This window comes from Brienomyrus brachyistius, chromosome 8 (genome assembly GCF_023856365.1).
Source record: "Brienomyrus brachyistius isolate T26 chromosome 8, BBRACH_0.4, whole genome shotgun sequence".
Classification (NCBI taxonomy): Eukaryota; Metazoa; Chordata; class Actinopteri; order Osteoglossiformes; family Mormyridae; genus Brienomyrus; species Brienomyrus brachyistius.
The window spans coordinates 9,538,263-9,556,131 of NC_064540.1; the positions used below are offsets into that span (position 1 = coordinate 9,538,263).

At 44.9% G+C, this 17,869-nt stretch overlaps 1 protein-coding gene across 1 annotated transcript; it reads right to left on the minus strand.

Moving 5' to 3' along the window:
* Nucleotides 1-570: 570 nt before the first annotated feature.
* On the minus strand, nucleotides 571-17,824 carry LOC125747106 (zinc finger protein 704-like). Its single transcript, XM_049021864.1, has 11 exons — nucleotides 17,790-17,824; nucleotides 17,535-17,636; nucleotides 16,758-17,271; nucleotides 12,886-13,076; nucleotides 5,262-5,377; nucleotides 4,245-4,474; nucleotides 4,015-4,115; nucleotides 3,267-3,543; nucleotides 3,064-3,159; nucleotides 1,829-1,941; nucleotides 571-1,733 (listed from the first exon to the last, which is right to left on the minus strand). The coding sequence occupies exons 3-11, from the start codon at nucleotides 17,001-17,003 to the stop codon at nucleotides 1,622-1,624; spliced, it is 1,482 nt and encodes a 493-aa protein (XP_048877821.1). The 5' UTR covers nucleotides 17,004-17,271; nucleotides 17,535-17,636; nucleotides 17,790-17,824; the 3' UTR covers nucleotides 571-1,621.
* Nucleotides 17,825-17,869: the final 45 nt, after the last annotated feature.

Sequence of the window (17,869 nt, forward strand, 5' to 3'; positions counted from 1 at the left end):
GGTACTTGGGCAAATAAAGCTTTTATTATTATTATTATTATTATTATTATTATTATTATTGCTATAATAATAATTATTATTAATAATTTTTGCCATTAACCTCCCCACCGATTTCCTTAACATACTTGAAAATTTGAAATCAAAGTGTATACAAAATATATGAAAATAGACACCTTTTCTTGTCCTCACAAACATGAAATGCAAATGCAGTAGACCTGATATTGAGTATGTTTTTAAAGCTCAAAGAGATGAGGAAAAGGTTAATTTCCAAGTGCAGCACAACCATTGTTTACAGTGCTACGTGCAAACGTCAGCTGAGCACTTCTTCACGATCTGCTTCCCATCACTACAAAGTGAGGACCTGGGTCAGTTCTGCACAGAGGAGCTGAAGCGGAGTATATGAACACTGCCTCTGAGACACCCAGCACAGGGGACACCTCCATGAGTCCACATGGGCTGCTGCAGGGCTGCTGTCATTGAAAACATCCACCATCATACTCATTTCTGTTTTTCATTCGATGCCTTCAGATTGCAAGCCTAACCAGGGGAGGTCAATAGATGCCAGCACAATTCCAAAAAATTTGTATATATTTATATATAAGTTAGTATATAATTGTATAGCGCTGTATTTGTTCAAAGTATGCAAAAAAAGTAGATCATGACTGCAGGATCAACAAATTAAGCAAGTTACAAAACCTTGAGTTAACATGATATAGATGTGGTTTAACAAAGTCTTTCCGCAAACCCTTTGGACCAGACAAGAGCGTTAAGAAAATAAGATTTCTGAGAAGGCTTATTAAACAAAAAATATAATGCTCAATAATGAACAACGAAGCAGGCAAAAGATTAGATAAAACACATTTGCACTGTGTGCATTTTCTGTGTGCAAATGCTTTAAAACTAAAAAAATTGTCTCAAAAACTAAAAAATTCATTTGTTTTACATTTTTACAGCTCTTCTGTACATCTACACCAGGCACTGTGTGATTTCATCACTAAGAAACTTACACAAAGATAGTAGGACAAGATAATTACGCCCAGTCACCTGAATGTCAGATCCTGACCAATGAAACATTAGGACCTGTGCATTAGAAATGCCAGTGTTCAACCAATGGGATCCCAGCTCTAACTCAACAGTATGTCAGTGTGCAACTAACAGGGATGCAGGAACTAGCAGAAGGCTGGCAGTCCTATGCACAGTAGATCTTCGTTCAATCTGTGAAGATCCAAAATTCTTCTCTACTGCAGACAGGAGCTCCTAGTTCAATCTGTGAAGCCCTGCAGTCCTTCTCTCCTGCAGACAGGAGCTCCTGGTTCAATCTGTGAAGCCCTGCAGTCCTTCTCTTTGGCAGATAGGAGCTCTGGTTCAATCTGTGAAGGCATGCAGTCCTTCTCTCTTGCAGATAGGAGCTCTGGTTCAATCTGTGAAGGCCTGCAGTCCTTCTCTCTTGCAGATAGGAGCTCTGGTTCAATCTGTGAAGGCCTGCAGTCCTTCTCTCTCGCAGATAGGAGCTCTGGTTCAATCTGTGAAGGCCTGCAGTCCTTCTCTCTTGCAGATAGGAGCTCTGGTTCAATCTGTGAAGGCCTGCAGTCCTTCTCTCTTGCAGATAGGAGCTTCTGGTTCAGTCTGTGAAGCGCTGGCAGGCTTTCTTCCAACGGCAAGCCGTGCACCACATGTCCTTATTGTCCATGCCATACACCTTCCTACACTTTCTAGCATCGCCTCGCAGCTTCCTGGGAGGAGACAGGGAAGCATCCAGGAGCTCTCAATTACAGCTTTTAATGGAATATGCCCCGTCCATTCAAGTGGTGACTGCACCACCACATACCTGGGTCCTGCGGAGGCCTTGGCCGCTGGGGCAGACATGAGGTGTGTCCGGGTGACAGTGACCTGGGGGACTGGCTGTGTCATTTCCCCAGTACAGATGTGCACAAAAGTGCCCTTTGAAAGAACAAACCACAGATTAGAGATCACCAAGAACAACCAGAAGTGTACAGTAACCATGCATGTCTCATACATGTGTGCTGCGGCCTCACACCTTCAGCTGTGCATGTGTGGTTTGCATGCTCTCCCATGTCGGATGGGATTCCTCCTGCAGTTCAATGACTTGATACGGTTCTTGTATGACTGTGCATGTGTGAGCGTGTGCCTTATGGCAAGCCAGGTTTAGATATACAGAGTACTACATCCTGTAGCTCATATCTACTCTATAACATCTCAGAATACTTGGGTATTTTTTTTTCAGCCTTACACTATTTGTTACTGCATCTGAAAACAAATAAATGATTCATAATATTACTAAAAGCAGTTTATAGCAAACGATATTCATCCATTCATCTTCCAAATGCTTGTCCTGTTCGGGATCGCAGGGGATGTGGGGGGGGGGGGGGATTTAAAGCCTCAGCTGTGAGCGAGATACATCTGGTCAGTGTTCGAGCATCTCTGTTTCTGTTCCTGCCCCAGAGACAGCCACAGGAAACAGGAACTAGAGCATGAGCAGCAGGAAGTGCATCGTGGGTGGGCTAGAGGATATGATATCAGCTAGCATTCTTTCTACTTGTACAACACAAGAGACAATCAAATGTTGAAGCTTAGACAAAAGGTCTTTTGATGCCATGAATAAGCCGCGTCTGGCAATGCATGTTTATATTGTCAAAAAGCACACTGTATACTTAGATTAAATTATTCAGAAGATAATGAACAGAGACATAAAGTGCAGTCAGTTTCTGATACTCCTTATCTGCTTGTGTATAGCATGAGTTTTATCAAAGCAGGTGTAAGTATGTAAGCAGGTGGGTGATGAACGGATTTAGATTTAAAATCTTTGAAGGACAGGTTCAGGTCCTAAACCACTCTGCCACCTACTGGCACAGCTGTGCAGCTGACAACAGCTGTTTGTGTGAGGTGACAGTGCTTCCAGCTGAGTCTCTGTGCTTTCCCACTGACAAAGGAGGGCTTTCCTAACCGTCGCAGCATGACTGCACTACTGTCAAGTTCACTGTGAGATCCCTGCAGTGAGGGATGGGGGGTTGCCTGGGGTTACAGAATCAATCAAAAGCTCACCAGAGATCCCTTCAAAGGCCTAGGGGGTGACTGCCAGGATGAGCTCACCCCCTTCGCCCTGAACTCTGCCCTGGAATCCTGTGATGGAGGTGTGGCCTGAGACAGACAGTGAGTCGGGTTAGAGATACAGAAAAGCGGGATGCCCCTGATGCCAACCCTGCAGAGGCAGGTGTCGACTGGGTACGGCCCAGAGTGTCCTTTACCTGATAGGCATGGTCAGTGTGGATGTGGCAGAGCACCGAAGGAGCCGACTGACTGAGAGGGCTGGAGGAGAATTTGAGGGCTGGCTGTGCGGTGATGGCGATGGGAGCAGCACGTGCCGGAGTGTGGGAGGGAGGGAAGGTGAGCAGGGGCGGGGCTGTGCTGGGGGAAGCCGGCAATAGGCTGCACAGGCCCTCCGACAGAGAGTCCATGTTGACCTCGATCTCAGAGTAATAGAAGTCCTCCTCTCCTTCATGCTGCTCCGAGTCCCCATTCAAGCTGCAGGAGTGTGTGCACAGACACACGTGACACAGGAACATGCATGTAGCTGGACACGTACACAGGCAGGAACACACAACCACAGACACACTCCAGCTACTACTTCCCCGCTGTTCTTCCTCTCATACATTTTTCTACAATGAGGGAATATGTTAAGCATTTTGACCAGAAGGGGGCAGTAATTGGTATGGTACAGCACAGCATTAGTTCAAAATGAATTTGAAGGGCTTATTACTTTCAGCTGATTTCCAGGACACTGTGTTACAAAGATAAATCCACATATACGTGGTTTAACTGCGCAGGACCAACAGAATCAGGTGACTCTTCAGGAATTGCTTCTAAATAATTAATAAGACTTGAAATGTTTAAACACAGAGTGAACAAAGTGTGAGAATGGCCACTATAAGCTATCCCCTGGCCCTAGGCCTAAGCCTACTGCTTCTTCCCTCTGTGTGTCTGTCCCGGGCTTACCCAAGGTGGACAGTGCGCACGTGTTTCTGGATCCCTGAGGAGGTGCTCAGGACTTTGGCACAGTTCTTCCACAGGCACTGGAACATCACCTTGACTGAGTTCTACAAGACAAGCGCAGAGAAGGTCCCGGTGGGGGTCCACAAGTGCAAGTTGGCCTCCGGGTACCGATACACACCCTCTAACACACAATGTGAGGCAGCCTCCCCCATCACATGACACCAAATGCCCACCTTTCGTTTCCTCGGGCAGGGGTCATCAAAAAGGAAGTGGACGGGCTCCGGCTCGTCCGTGAGATCCTGGGAATATGGTACCCCGTGTCGCCCAGCATCTGCGGGCAAAGGTGGAGATGGCGTGGAGGGCCCTGACTGGTCGCTGGTGTCCCAGCTGCAGTTGTCACTGGTGGAGTTACTGTAGCTTGGGGACAGGCCTGCCTTCCACCACCTACTGTCTGCCTCTGGAACTGCACATGAACAACATTAGAAACAGCAATAAGAGGTGAACACTACAGGCTGCATGAGACTTAAGAATCCATTCCCCCTACAAACTTAATTCCCCCACCTACTCTCCCAATGTTCCCTATCTCTCCAAATTTTTAATTTTATTAAAAGTCCTGTGTGACTGATCAGGTGCACCAAATCTGCATCTGTGGCTGTTCTTTCATGTGTCACCACTAAGTGAAACTGCTTCAGTTTTGGTGTGATATCTCTCAAAATGATATAGATGCCAGATCATCACCTACTGCTCCTAGGAAGTTCGAAACAGAGTTACTGTGTTACATTTGTCTCAAAATGAAGTCAGTTCCAGATGTTCTCCTATACCAAGGTCTTGATCCAACAAATACTTTTTGAGATATCATGCTAATGAGATTAGTGTTTTCGTCTGCCCTTCTCTTTGCTACCACTGTGGGGGGTTGCTGCTTCAATTTTGGCGCAATATGTCTCGAAATTTGCACAGTTACAGATCAGTACCCATACAATGGGTCTACAAAGATGCGTTACATCGACATAAGTTAATCGCACTAAGGAGATAAATGTCTGTAGCAGCAACACACCCAAAACTACATGTATTCCCTTTAAAGGTAACGCGATTAACAATGGGATCCTGCACATATCGATCAGGACATTTGTGCTACCTGGTGAGATAGTTAGGGTTAGGGTTCATGGGTTTACTGATTGAAATGCAGATGTCTGTGCTATCTGTGGGAGTGGTAAGGATTAGGGTTAATGGGGTTACTGAATGAGACATACCTGTGCTCGTACTGCCTGAGTCTCCTGTGGGATCACTGAGCACTAAGGGGCTGGTGCACAGAGAAGTCAGGGCAGCAACCGCCATCACCTCCAGTTCAACATTGGAGGCAGAGCCCCTGTAACACAACATAGGTCTGCCTTAGCTGCTGAGGAACACAGCACAGGAGTAGGTAACATTCCCGTGAGGGACAAGGGGAGAGGAACACAGCATAGGAGCAGGTCTGCCTCATCACGCTGGACAGGGCAAGGGGAACGCAGCACAGGAGTAGGTGTGAATCCCCATGCTGGGCATCAGCTCCAGCAGGCATCAGCTACGGGGAACGGCTCATTTTTGTGATGGCTCTGCCCAACATCACCCCCCTCCTCCAAGTACCCTCTTTGTCACTACAGCAGGTATCTCCAGAAAAAAAATAGACTCACTATAAATAACAGGATCCCTAAAACTCATTAGAAATAAGGAATCACTATAGGCAGGTGTCCATTTCCTAAGCCAGAGCTGAACCATCTATTTCACTAAGGCTTAAACCACTTGCTGAGCCAGGGATTAACCATTTACTGAGCCTGGGCTTAACCATTTATTGAGCCAAATTTGAACCATGTACTAAGCCTGGACTAAAGTATTCTGGTTCTGGGGGGGGGGGGGGCACAGAGCAACTCCTGTGTCTTAATGAAGGTCTTAATGTTTCTCATCAAAGTCCTGTCTTGCAATGGCGATGTGCATCAGGCCCCACTAACCTCGATGATTGGGGGAGCACTTCAACTCGCCACTCCATACACAGAACCTACCAGATCTCAGCAAAATGTGCCTGTGCACCCCCCAAATAAACTGGATTAATACAGGGAAACAAAGGCAGGCAGGGAAATGATGTGGTAGTGATGTGCAGTGTAATGGGGAGCGAGGGAGGGTGGAAGCGACAAACACTGGAAAGCACCCATGGATACGGAGGCACCCGGTGTAGATCACAGGGACCTGCATCTCCATCAGTGGGGCTGCCGCGATACACATCTCAATGCATTACCAACGACCAGATACACTGAACACAAATGAAGCAACTACTAATGCAATACAATATGATTCACCCCTATTGTGATGCAGTGCGATTTGATTCCACACAATGCAATTCATCGCGATACAATGCATCAGCGGACATGCCTGCAACTCGTGTGAGACTTGGCTGAGAAATTAAAAAATAAAAAAAAACTGGCCAATGACTGCAGTGGAGAACTGAAGATGAGAGAGCACGCTCAGAAAGGGAGAGGGGGATGAATCTAAATATAAAACAATGCATGGTTGAAACAATGCATCCCAAGTTCATCCCAAATTGTATCTGGTACATACTTTTTTTTCTAATTGGGGCAATCGCACCGTGAACTTTTATGCTGGTGCATTGATGTGAATCCCTAGCAGATCAGCACTGAGGTGAAGCTGGGAAGCCCCCTGCTCCAAGAGGTCTGCTGGCCTCTGATTTACCTGGCCAAGGTGCCCCCTGTCTGTCAGAGTGTATGTAGCACCTGTATGCGCTGCTCATACCTTCATGCTGGAGCCAAAAGGTCATAGAGCGTGTGACCACAGTGGCCTACTGACCTTCTAACCTGACCCACCCCGCCTATGTCAGCTGATAAGGGATTTATCTCACAGCACTCAGTGTATGAACAGCAAGAAGCTTTTGGGATGGACGGGATGGTACCTCTGTGTAACCCAGCGTGACCTGAACGCCAAGTGGGCCAGACTCCAGGGGAGGCGGTTTCGTAATGTCATGTCCCTTCTGTGTCCATTAAGATTGTATTATGATGATGCTCGGTGGGGCTCAACATGCCGCTGCTCTGCTTGCAGACAGATGTAAGGCTCCCATGTCAGCAGAGGTGACCATAAATATGGGATGGAGGATATGGCTGAAAAATTATATCTCTGTATTTTAGGTCACTGTATCGATATTCAATATACATTGATATTATACATATTTTTCTAAAATACTTCTGTAAAATACATCTGACAGAAAGTCTGAATTTCATATGGAATAGATACATGGGGGGGGGGAAATGATGGATGGAAAAACTGAAATGTATAAAAAAGGTATTTCAAGAACTTAAGAACTCGGTCGTTCAAAAATTAAATGTATAGAGTCACATTACGACTACACAGCACTGCAAACAACTACACAGCACTGCAAACAAATGTGTGTACTGTAAACAAAAGCACGTATAAACTGATGTATCAGATTTTTTTCTTTACCATATATATATATATTATATATATATATATGAGAGAGAGAGAGAGAGTTATTTTTTATTGTGTTTCGCTTTTTTCGGCACTCATTTTTCTTTACGGTATGTGTGTTGCACTTTGCATTACTCCTTTTCCTTTGTGTTTCACTATCTGGCTTCTTCGTGACACTGTGTGGGTGGGCGGGGCTTTGGGGGAGAGTCTGCCATTACCCGATCCCGATCCGTACCACCTGCCTGATTTGTACGTTGTGCGTCTGCGTATGCACAGTATTTTTCAGCATGCGTATACCACGTTACATTTTCTGGCACTGTCCAATCTGTTCAGACCGCCATATTGTCTACATTTAAAATAAATATATATAAATATAAATATAGCAACACATTATCAACTCATTTTGTATGTAAAAATTTATCGAATATAAGATAATAATGAAATACATCTCCCAGTCGCTAGCATTTCAGTTCCGGCGATTGAGCAGCAGACGCTAACAAAATAAAGGCAGGAGGATATGAAGGCACTGACCCATGGCCTGAATTTATTGGCAAACAAGGAGGGAAATGTGCCCCCCCACCCGTTTATCCTGAGGAACTGCAACGCACCGGGTTTCACCCCGGATTCGGACCATGTCTTCCATGGCACCTCCATGCTCCACTGAGTTACCATGGAAACACTACACACTTTGAAAGTTTCACGGAGCCTCAAGGTTAAACTGTAACCATGGTAACTGGCCCACCAATCAAAGCGCAGACAGTTGCCATGCTGACTGAAAGTTTTGTTTTGAGGTGACCTACATTTTTTTTCCCTTCATTGAAACATGCAGGCTTGCACTGACACACACTCACACAGGCACACACACACGTAAATGAACAGGCACACAGACCCCTACACACATATGTAAACGTGTGGGCACACAGAACATGGGGGTATTTTTCGTAAGCGGATTACTCGCTTAGCCCGATGTAATTGTTGACGATTTGGCATGATCCTGGATCTGTTGCATTTCCGAAACTCTTGCTGGATGTGTTGTCATAGAAGCACATCCAAATCCTCGAACCTGCTCGGAGCAGGTTTGTTCTACGTAAACAAGGATTAGCTCACACACTTAATCAGTGTCCGTGCATGGAAATCCATTCAGTCATGGCCTCACCATTCATGAACGAGAGACCAATTGATATTGGTGCGCAAATTATAAGAAGAGAATTTCATATAGAGAGGGTTTTGCGTGATCGGCAAGATCCTTTATTGCTCCTGGAGTAAATTCTTTTCGAAAGATACCGCTTTAGCCGAGGGGGAATATTACACCTCAGCCGTCTTTTCTGGTTTGGGCTGCTTTTGCCTTATTGCCCTTGTGCATATTAGTTCTTGGAATTCTTCATATCCTTCTGATAGAAGACCCTGCTCCACTTGCGTGAAAAGGTTCTTTCGTCATTTTGTTGCAGCCAATCAAAGACTTGCTGATCATGTTTTCTAGACTCGATATACAGATGCTTCTCTACTTACGAATGTTCAACTTACAAATTTTCAGACATATGAACGAAGTGGACCGTAAGTCCAAATTGTGTTCGTTGAGCCCCCTTTTACTATCTGCAACATCAGTTTTTTTTTCTGTGCACCAATTCCGCCTAGTACGACTTCTGGCCACTACTCCCACCTCGCAGCAGCGTAGCGTGCGTACTCCCAGCATCCTAGTTCTTTGTACTTCTGTATACCCTTAAAATGATGTTGAATAACAACTTACGAACATTTCAAGTTACGAACAGCCATTCGGAACGCATCTCATTCGTAAGTAGAGGAGCGTCTGTATATGGCCTTTTCAATCAGTTCGGGCGCATGCAGTCATCTCGGATGAATGGATCCAGCTAGACTAACCTACTACACAGCTGCTTTTGAAAAACCGACTTATCCTGGATGAGTTTCACCGGCATTAACTCATCCAGGATGAGGCAACTGATCTCGTATGATTTAAGCGATGTACGGAAAATACCCCCATAAATGCATGTGTACACACAGATACACACAGATAAATGAGCAGGCACATGCACACACAAACATATAAACAATGACGTACATGCACACATACACACACACACACACACACACACCCAAATGAGCAGGCACACACACACACACGCAGCCAAAAAGAGGGGCCTGTCATGCTGGCTGTCCTTCTGACCTAAAATAGTGACACAAGGTCTTGTTGAAAGTGTTAACTTAAGCTGGGTGCTGGGGGGGGGGGGGGGGGGCGCAGCTTTAGGGAGGCCAGCATGGGAGAGGGCCAGTGTGTGAGCCCGCCATTCCCGCTGTGTGAGTGCATGAAAGCATGTGTAGCCATCTGCTTCTGCTAATGTGTGACGATGTGAGCGTGGGAAGAGAGACAAACAGAGCGCAGATACATGCATGTGTGTTTTCATACATGCACACACCAGCAGATGGTCTCAGATGCTGCTGTGATGTCACCAAATGAAGCAGACGGTAGGAGGCTGCTCAACAAGCATATCAGCATGACAAGCTTCATTCAAAGTCACAGAGAAGCAGCCAATCACTGAGCAGGAGTCCTTAGCCTTGGCCACTAGCCTATACCCCAGCTGAAACTTTGGATAAGCACAATTTTTTTTTTTGTTGTAAATTTTATTACTAAATATTTTTTTATGGTGTTGTCTGGATGATTGAGCCCAATGGCTCAATAGAAATACATTTAGTGCAGGCTGGGGGGAGCTGCACTGACTTCCCAGTCAATGAATCTGTCTGGTCTCCCTTTGCAGCCATCGGCTCGAGGCCACCTTGGTGACCAGCTAGACCCCTTAGCAAGGGATAGGTGAAAACCCTCCTCAACACAGCCCCAACCCTTTTGGGTTTCACTGGTGACAGAGGCAGTGACCAGGTTTCATCATGGAAGCTTCTAGGCCACCCCAGGCAAAACCTGCACTGGCCTTATTTTATTAGGGGGGGGCTTGCCCAAAACTGGCCAATCAAACATTTCAGAATAGCCTGATGGTTAATCGCAACTCCAAGCCTCGTAAACATGGGGTCTTATGTCACATGTCAAAAGTTCACCGTGTTGGCTGACAGTTGATAAAAATGCCAGATAAATACACCCCCTGCCACTCCACACACTGCAGAAACCATGTGAGACAAACACGCAGTGGCAGTTTAACACGCACCTTCTTCTAACACTCCACCCCTCCTGTCAGTTGCACCGGTAATTTGCTCAGAGCAATTTCACTGTCCAGCGATGGGGGGGACATAAGCAATGCTGCTCTTCCTCGCAGCGACGTGTGTGAGACGTCGGCACCCAGAAAGCAGAGGTTTAAATCACCAGCCGACAGTCACACTGCACACACATACAAACACCGATATAACCATTTTGCATAGTCATATTAAACCATACCTGACACTGTGGGCGATATTTTTAGCACAGTGGTTTTTTTTTCATATCCTGTTTTTGTTTCGGAACAAAGCTGGTGGTGCGGAAGGGGGAGATGAGAGAATGCTTGACATAAAGCAGCTGCAGCCCCCGGCACAGCCGAAGATGATGGTGGCGCTTGCCACTGTTATACGTGCGACCCTCATGTTGTGAAGCCCCGCAGAGAAGCGCAGTGGTCAGGTCGCGATCAGCACCACCCAGAACCTTACTGGCTCTGATCCACTGAAGGCTGAAACCAGCTTGTACCAAGAGGTACTCCAACACATCGCAGGAGGATGAAGGAAAGGTCACAGGACACTAGGAAGAAACTGACAGAAGACTCATCTACCACTGAATGCCCAGAATTAATGTCTGTCCAATCACAGCACTCAGATTCACGGCGAAATGGAGTCCCTCATCATAAGCTGATGTACACACACCAGGAGAGTCAATCATCCAGTCACCCGATTGGTCCATCTGCCTGTCACTCAGAAATATGATCGGATGACACAGGCCATCAGCCCACGTATCACTCTGACACATGCTACCGCCCTATGGACACTCTGCTCTCTGTGATGCCTCTGCTTATTTGGGTCACCATGTCAAATGACACATGCCTAATTGGTCATTACCATGGAAACAACAGGCTGTCTTCCCCTCAGAGCCACAGCTGACGGTCCCAAAATCCCATTCTGCAGGGCAGACACAAGAGATTGGCCTGCAGGCTGTACATTCCCAGGCAATTCCCAGGCAAAAACACTCATATCGGGAGAGAATCAGCTTTCACGGGGCTCACTGCTGACGCAAAGCGCACAGCTATAAACACCTGCCCATCAGACAGCCGCTCTTTTAATTCATATTGAAGGTTTTGGGTATTCCTTTAAAAACTGATTCTTCTACGATTAAACTTTTTATTACGAAATAAATCTGAGGTTTCAATGACAAATTAAAAAGCCTCCAGGAAACAACCAGGGTCCAAGACCAGCATGAGAGATGGTTAAAAGCCCACAAGAAAGGCAAGGGTCAAACTCATGAAGTATGTATTATATAAAGTTTTATAAAGGGGGAAATATCAAAACCACAACTAGGATACATACGAGGCGCATAAACCATTTTGATGTTTAATGTGCATTTTAATGCTTCTAGAGCATTAAAAAAAAGCCTTTGAGAGCAACCTGAGCTGATTTCTAGAAAGATGCTGTTGGTCAGGGAGCCCAAATCAACAATAATATGTGACTCTCAGAGTAAGTGGAAGACACTTTCAACCATTGTGTGCCAAACACTTTCATTCACTTTCATTCACCTCTGGACATCTTTGGAAGACAAAGGCGTTAGATCTCAATCACTGGACTTTGAGAAAACCAAACAACAAGGAAGACAGCGGCTAATAGTGACAGGCTTAAGGTTGATTTATTCAATCAATTCGCATAAATATGGCACAGCCGTGGACCCTACGCTGAAGCCTACACCATAGGCCGATGTACACTTCCCCTGAAATGCAACTACACGTAACAGCGATGCGGACCGCAAGAACTGCGACTGCTCCACTTGTTAGCATTCGTTTTTTTTCATGAGTGCGAAGATAGCATACATCCCAAGTATGCTTATATCACTGACTGAAAGTGAAGTACTATTTATATCTAGCGTTAAATAACCCATCCAAGACATCGTACTACAAAACACTCAGGATGACAGTGCTAATTTCACTTACCTTTTTTTTTATTTGTACTTTACAAGAGTAAATAAAGTAAGTAGCAAAGACACTAACTTTAGAAGGGAAATGTATTAAAAAGGCACTTCATAGTGGCTGCACATTTTCCTAAATTTGTCTATGGGAAGTTTGGAGAAACACAAATATATAACCAAGACTTAATAAACAGATACTTTGTTCAGCGTTTTTTTTTTCCTGCTCAATCATGTGATTCAACAATTGAATGTATTGCAGGGTGGGAAGACAAATAAAGCAACGCTGAGTGAAACCTTGCAGGCCATACCTGAGCAGATGAGGGACGGGGATGTGTGCTGAGGTGGCCCGCAGCCCATGCGAGCTAATCTCATCTTTGCATGGGAGCCACGATGAATCCTTTGGGGTGAGCCGGTCGGCTTGAGGACGTGCATTTACAGTCAGGCACATCCTAGGGCTGCTACTGGCTGGATCCTTTCTGCCCAGAACAGAGCTCTGCATCTGAAATCAAAGAGCAGTGTGAGGCCTAGCAGGCAGCAGGACCTTTGTATACTAGCATCAATCAAGTGCAACTCTGCAGCTTGTAGTAAATAGTTTACATCTGCATTCAGATGGATAACTAGATACGGCTCAGTTTTAGACCTGGTAACCATGAAATCTGACAGCATGTCAGCAATGCTTGCGCTTTGAAATACTTCACAGGTCCTATTCTAGAGAATTAGGAAGAACAAAAGACCAGAGCAGTCATCCTATGTGCCTCTAGCGTTTGCATAAAGTTACCGCAGATCCATAAGGCTGTTACTTATTCAAATACACTGGCGCCTTGGAACTCAAACACCTCTCAACTCTACCAACTCAGATGTCGAACGGAGCCGTTGAATTCGTTTTTCCGACTTGTACCTCAACCAAAATCTTGGAACTACCCATATAGACCTTGAATGGGTCGGTCGAGAAAAATCTAACCGCAACTTGACCGAAAACTCGGAACATGTCAGAACAAAACAGACCTGCTAAAACTTGTACGGATCTCAGGCAAACAGACTTACTGGGATGCTTATGCCTGTGAATTGCGCTCAGTCTCGCGGTACCTCTCCACCGAGCAAAAGCTGTGTTCGGTGTGAATTTTTTGTGCTTTATCAACAGTACATTTAGTGATACAGTAATCATCGCCCCTATGAAAGTGAGCAGTGATAGCAAAGAGGAAAGAAGTGAGAGTAACTGTAAAACTGTAAAAAAGAAACTATAGTGAGAGTTGAAGGTGGTGCAACTGTGTCTGCTCTGGCAATTAGGGATGTAAACAGTATGGCATAGACATGCTCTGGAATGGACAGTGTTGTTGAAGAACAGTGGATAGCATCTGAAATACTGATCATGAAAGCAGCATTGCTCCAAGCATGGCCCTGTTCCACAAAACCCTAAACAAGAGGCTGGGACATGGATGGATTGATATATAATTAATACGATCATCAGGAGTATGATCAAGCAGGTTGGTATTGCCCTGGGCCAGAGACACTGACAGAGTCATACTTTGATCAATGTCATCTTATAGTTGTACCCGTTTATTCAAGCCAGATATGTAATGGATGTATTTGAGGCCAATTAAAGCTGCAGTAGGGTAACCCAGAAAAATTGACAGAAGTCAGTATCCTCAATATTATCACCTTTAATTTCACATGAAGGAAGGATTTATGCAGTATTTTTCATGATTAACGATGATAATTTGGGCACAGGGCCTTTATGAAATGGGGAATTGGTACAGACTGCAGGAACGAGGTGGCCATTACGAGCTTCCACAACAGGGGACTAGTTTGAACTGTAGAAACTGGGGGCCGTTATGGGCTGCAGGAACAGGGGACTGGTACAGATTGCAGGAACTGGGAGGGGGCGGAGGCATTACGAGCTGCAGAAATGGGGGACTAGTAGTGACTACAGGAACCAAGGCCAATTACGGGCTACAGGAACGAGGAACTGGTGGTAGACTGCAGGGCCCGGGGAGTTGTTATGGATTGCAGGAACCAAGGGGCTGTTATAAACTGCAGGAACGGGGGACTGGTACAGACTGCAGGAACCAGGGGGCTGTTACTCGCTGCAGGAACCAGGGGACTGGTACAGACTGCAGGAACGAGGGGGCTGTTACTCGCTGCAGGAACCAGGGGACTGGTACAGACTGCAGGAACCAGGGGACTGGTACAGACTGCAGGAACCAGGGGACTGGTACAGACTGCAGGAACCAGGGGGGCTTCATCAATGCCATTTCTGTTATAATACATACTATTATCGAGCAACGTGTCCTCCACAATGTCCTCATTTCTAATTTAACTAACATAATGTAAAACATTAATGAAAACTAGCTAGAACACGGTCACTTGTCCCTGCTCTATTGCTACACTACTCTAAGAAATACAATGATTAAAAACCTTCAAAAATCTTATTTTTGGTATTTTCATGTGACAGTATTTCCAATTAATATATTTTCCTTTTAGTACAACAATAACATGCTAGTTAAAATACACATTTGAGTCATGTCCCCAGGTTTTCACTAAGTCCTGTCGTTACCTTTCTATACACTTATGCTCCAAAAATATTTGGCAGATTCCACAAGTGGCGTGTTTAGCTAGAACGTCTGGATGATCTCAATTGCCTGAAGACCACAGAAAAACCAAAAGTAAATTCTCTCACTTTCTATATTATGTTGATATTGTAAGTATGTCTGAGGAGGTTTAACTCAACACTCAGTCCTGCAACCAAAATTATATCTTATTATTTTTATTTATTTAAAAATACATTTTTGATAAGTCACTTGAATGTATTCAGTGTTATTAGGTTTTAGCTATTAGGTTTGATGACATGTGGCTATGGTTCATGAATTAGCTAATTTTATAATAAAACTCCATCCATTTTCCAAACCGCTTATCCTACTGGGTCGAGGGGGGTCCGGAGCCTATCCCGGTAGCAATGGGAACGAGGCAGGGAACAACCCAGGATGGGGGGCCAGCCCATCACAGGGCACACTCACACACCATTCACTCACACATGCACTCCTACGGGCAATTTAGCAACTCCAATTAGCCTCAGCATGTCTTTGGACTGTGGGGGGAAACCAGAGTACCCGGAGGAAACCCCATGGTGGCGATTCGAACCTGGGTCCAAGAGGGGTGAGGTAACAGTGTTAACCAATGCACCAGCATGCCACCCCCTGTAACCAATCATTTCTTTAAAATTACCACTTTATTGAGGGGAACACAAAAGAATTAGTTGATATGGTTACTTGAGGTTTTCATAACATGATTAAGATGCACCAAGATGCATTGTTAACCAATGCACCAGCATGCCACCCCCTGTAACCAATCATTTCTTTAAAATTACCACTTTATTGAGGGGAACACAAAAGAATTAGTTGATATGGTTACTTGAGGTTTTCATAACATGATTAAGATAAATGCAATCTTCTTCCACTTAAAAACCTTGAAAAAAATTAATAAAGCTAGCCTACCTGAGACTGACCAAGTGCACATCTTGAATAGTTAAATATATGTGTTATTAGATTCAATAGCGAAAAAGATGAAAAAAAAATTACATTTAGTTTTTATGTTTTATAGCATGCAAATGGCACAGATTCGGTGGAATCACCAAGTGCCGGGGGACTGGTGAGGACTGCAGGAACCGAGGTGCCGTTACTGACTGCAGAAGGGCCGATAAGCAGCCCTAATTTTGCAATTTAACGAATACGGAAGCATTGTGGCTCCCCCTCATAAACTGCCCCGTTTGTAACAGCCTATTTGAAAGTTTTAACGTTGCATGTTTTATTTTCATATTAATGTACTCGGTTAAGTTAACAATAACAATTTAATTTAGGCTTATACTGAACGTCTGAAAACGCCCATTCAACATACTAGAATAATTTAACAGGTTCAGTTACAAAATAAGTGATCCCACATTTAGTGATACATGGCAGTGACAAAGTCATCAAAACACAACTTAAGTATGACAATAGACTACAAACAACAATAATAATAATTCGAAACCCTACTAGTATTTGAATTTCGGAAAGTAAATATTACAAAGTATCTGAGTCACCGGCGACGCCGCATTCGAAAGCTGAGGGGACGCCACCCGCGCGCCGAGGCTCGCTAATCGCACGCTCACAAAGCTAATGCTTTTGCACTACAAGCCTTTACTTACATTTGTCACATCATGCGTGATTTTCCCTTTCGCTTCATCCAAAATTTGGTTGTCATGTTCTTGACTGTAATGACTCCGTATAAGATTGTTATCCAGAAGTTCACAGGAGGAGCCCTCGGCTGGCTGTCCGTGAGCTGCTGCCCCGCCGTCCGTGGCATGCATGACGCTGTAAGCGGGTAAACCGCGGGTACTCTCGGAGGTTGCCATCCTAGCCGATACCAGGCTACAGCTTGGTGCAGAAGTCATGATCAGAAAAACAACGCTAAGGCAAAAATGATCAAGACCGAGCGAGATGTTACGAACACTGTGACAAAAGCGACATTTTTGTTGTCATTTAAACGAATCGTTTCGCTAAACTTGTGCACTTCCAACGGATATAACAGAATACATGCTTTGGTAGTGACATTTTTTATCTCACAAATGCGTTACACAGCATCCAACCCCTCAAGCTCCTCGAACTCAAGCCGGACCAGGCGGCATCCGCTGGCCCCGCCGCTGCTGCTCCGATTGGCTCCTTCAATACATAAACATAACATTATGGCACGTGGCCACTAGTGGGCCTTCATTGATTGGTGTGTTTAGAGAACGTCATACTTCGGCAGAAATTCTGCCGGCAGGTTAAGTGGTAAAAACAAACCTAATGGAGCTCTGTAGTGTACTGTCAGGAAATTGGTCTTTTTTCTTAGTGAAGTACATAAACCCCGGCAAGCAAAGAACATATTGGTACGGGGTTAGCCTCTTGAGGCGAGGACACTGTCAGATTGCTCAAAATAATACCTGTTTGAAGTGTTCAACCAGTAAAAGGCTACTTGACGTCCCAGTTTACTGGAATTGTGTTTACTGTTGTGAACTGTAGAGGTGGTTTTAGTTATTTATTATCTGCAAAAAAAATATTTGGAGTCGAAACAGAAAACTTCAAAAACTGAATGTTCATATTAAAACCCGTTTTACTTTCGACACGTAACAAATTTAATTCCCCGCTATTATACATAATAAAAACACAGTTTACTTAGTACATATTTGGCCGATTACTTTGCTCGTATCCGGTCTTCTGAGATGTGGAAGAAACAAGCGGAAGGAAACCATGACGGGCGCGAGCGCTGCGCCATCTT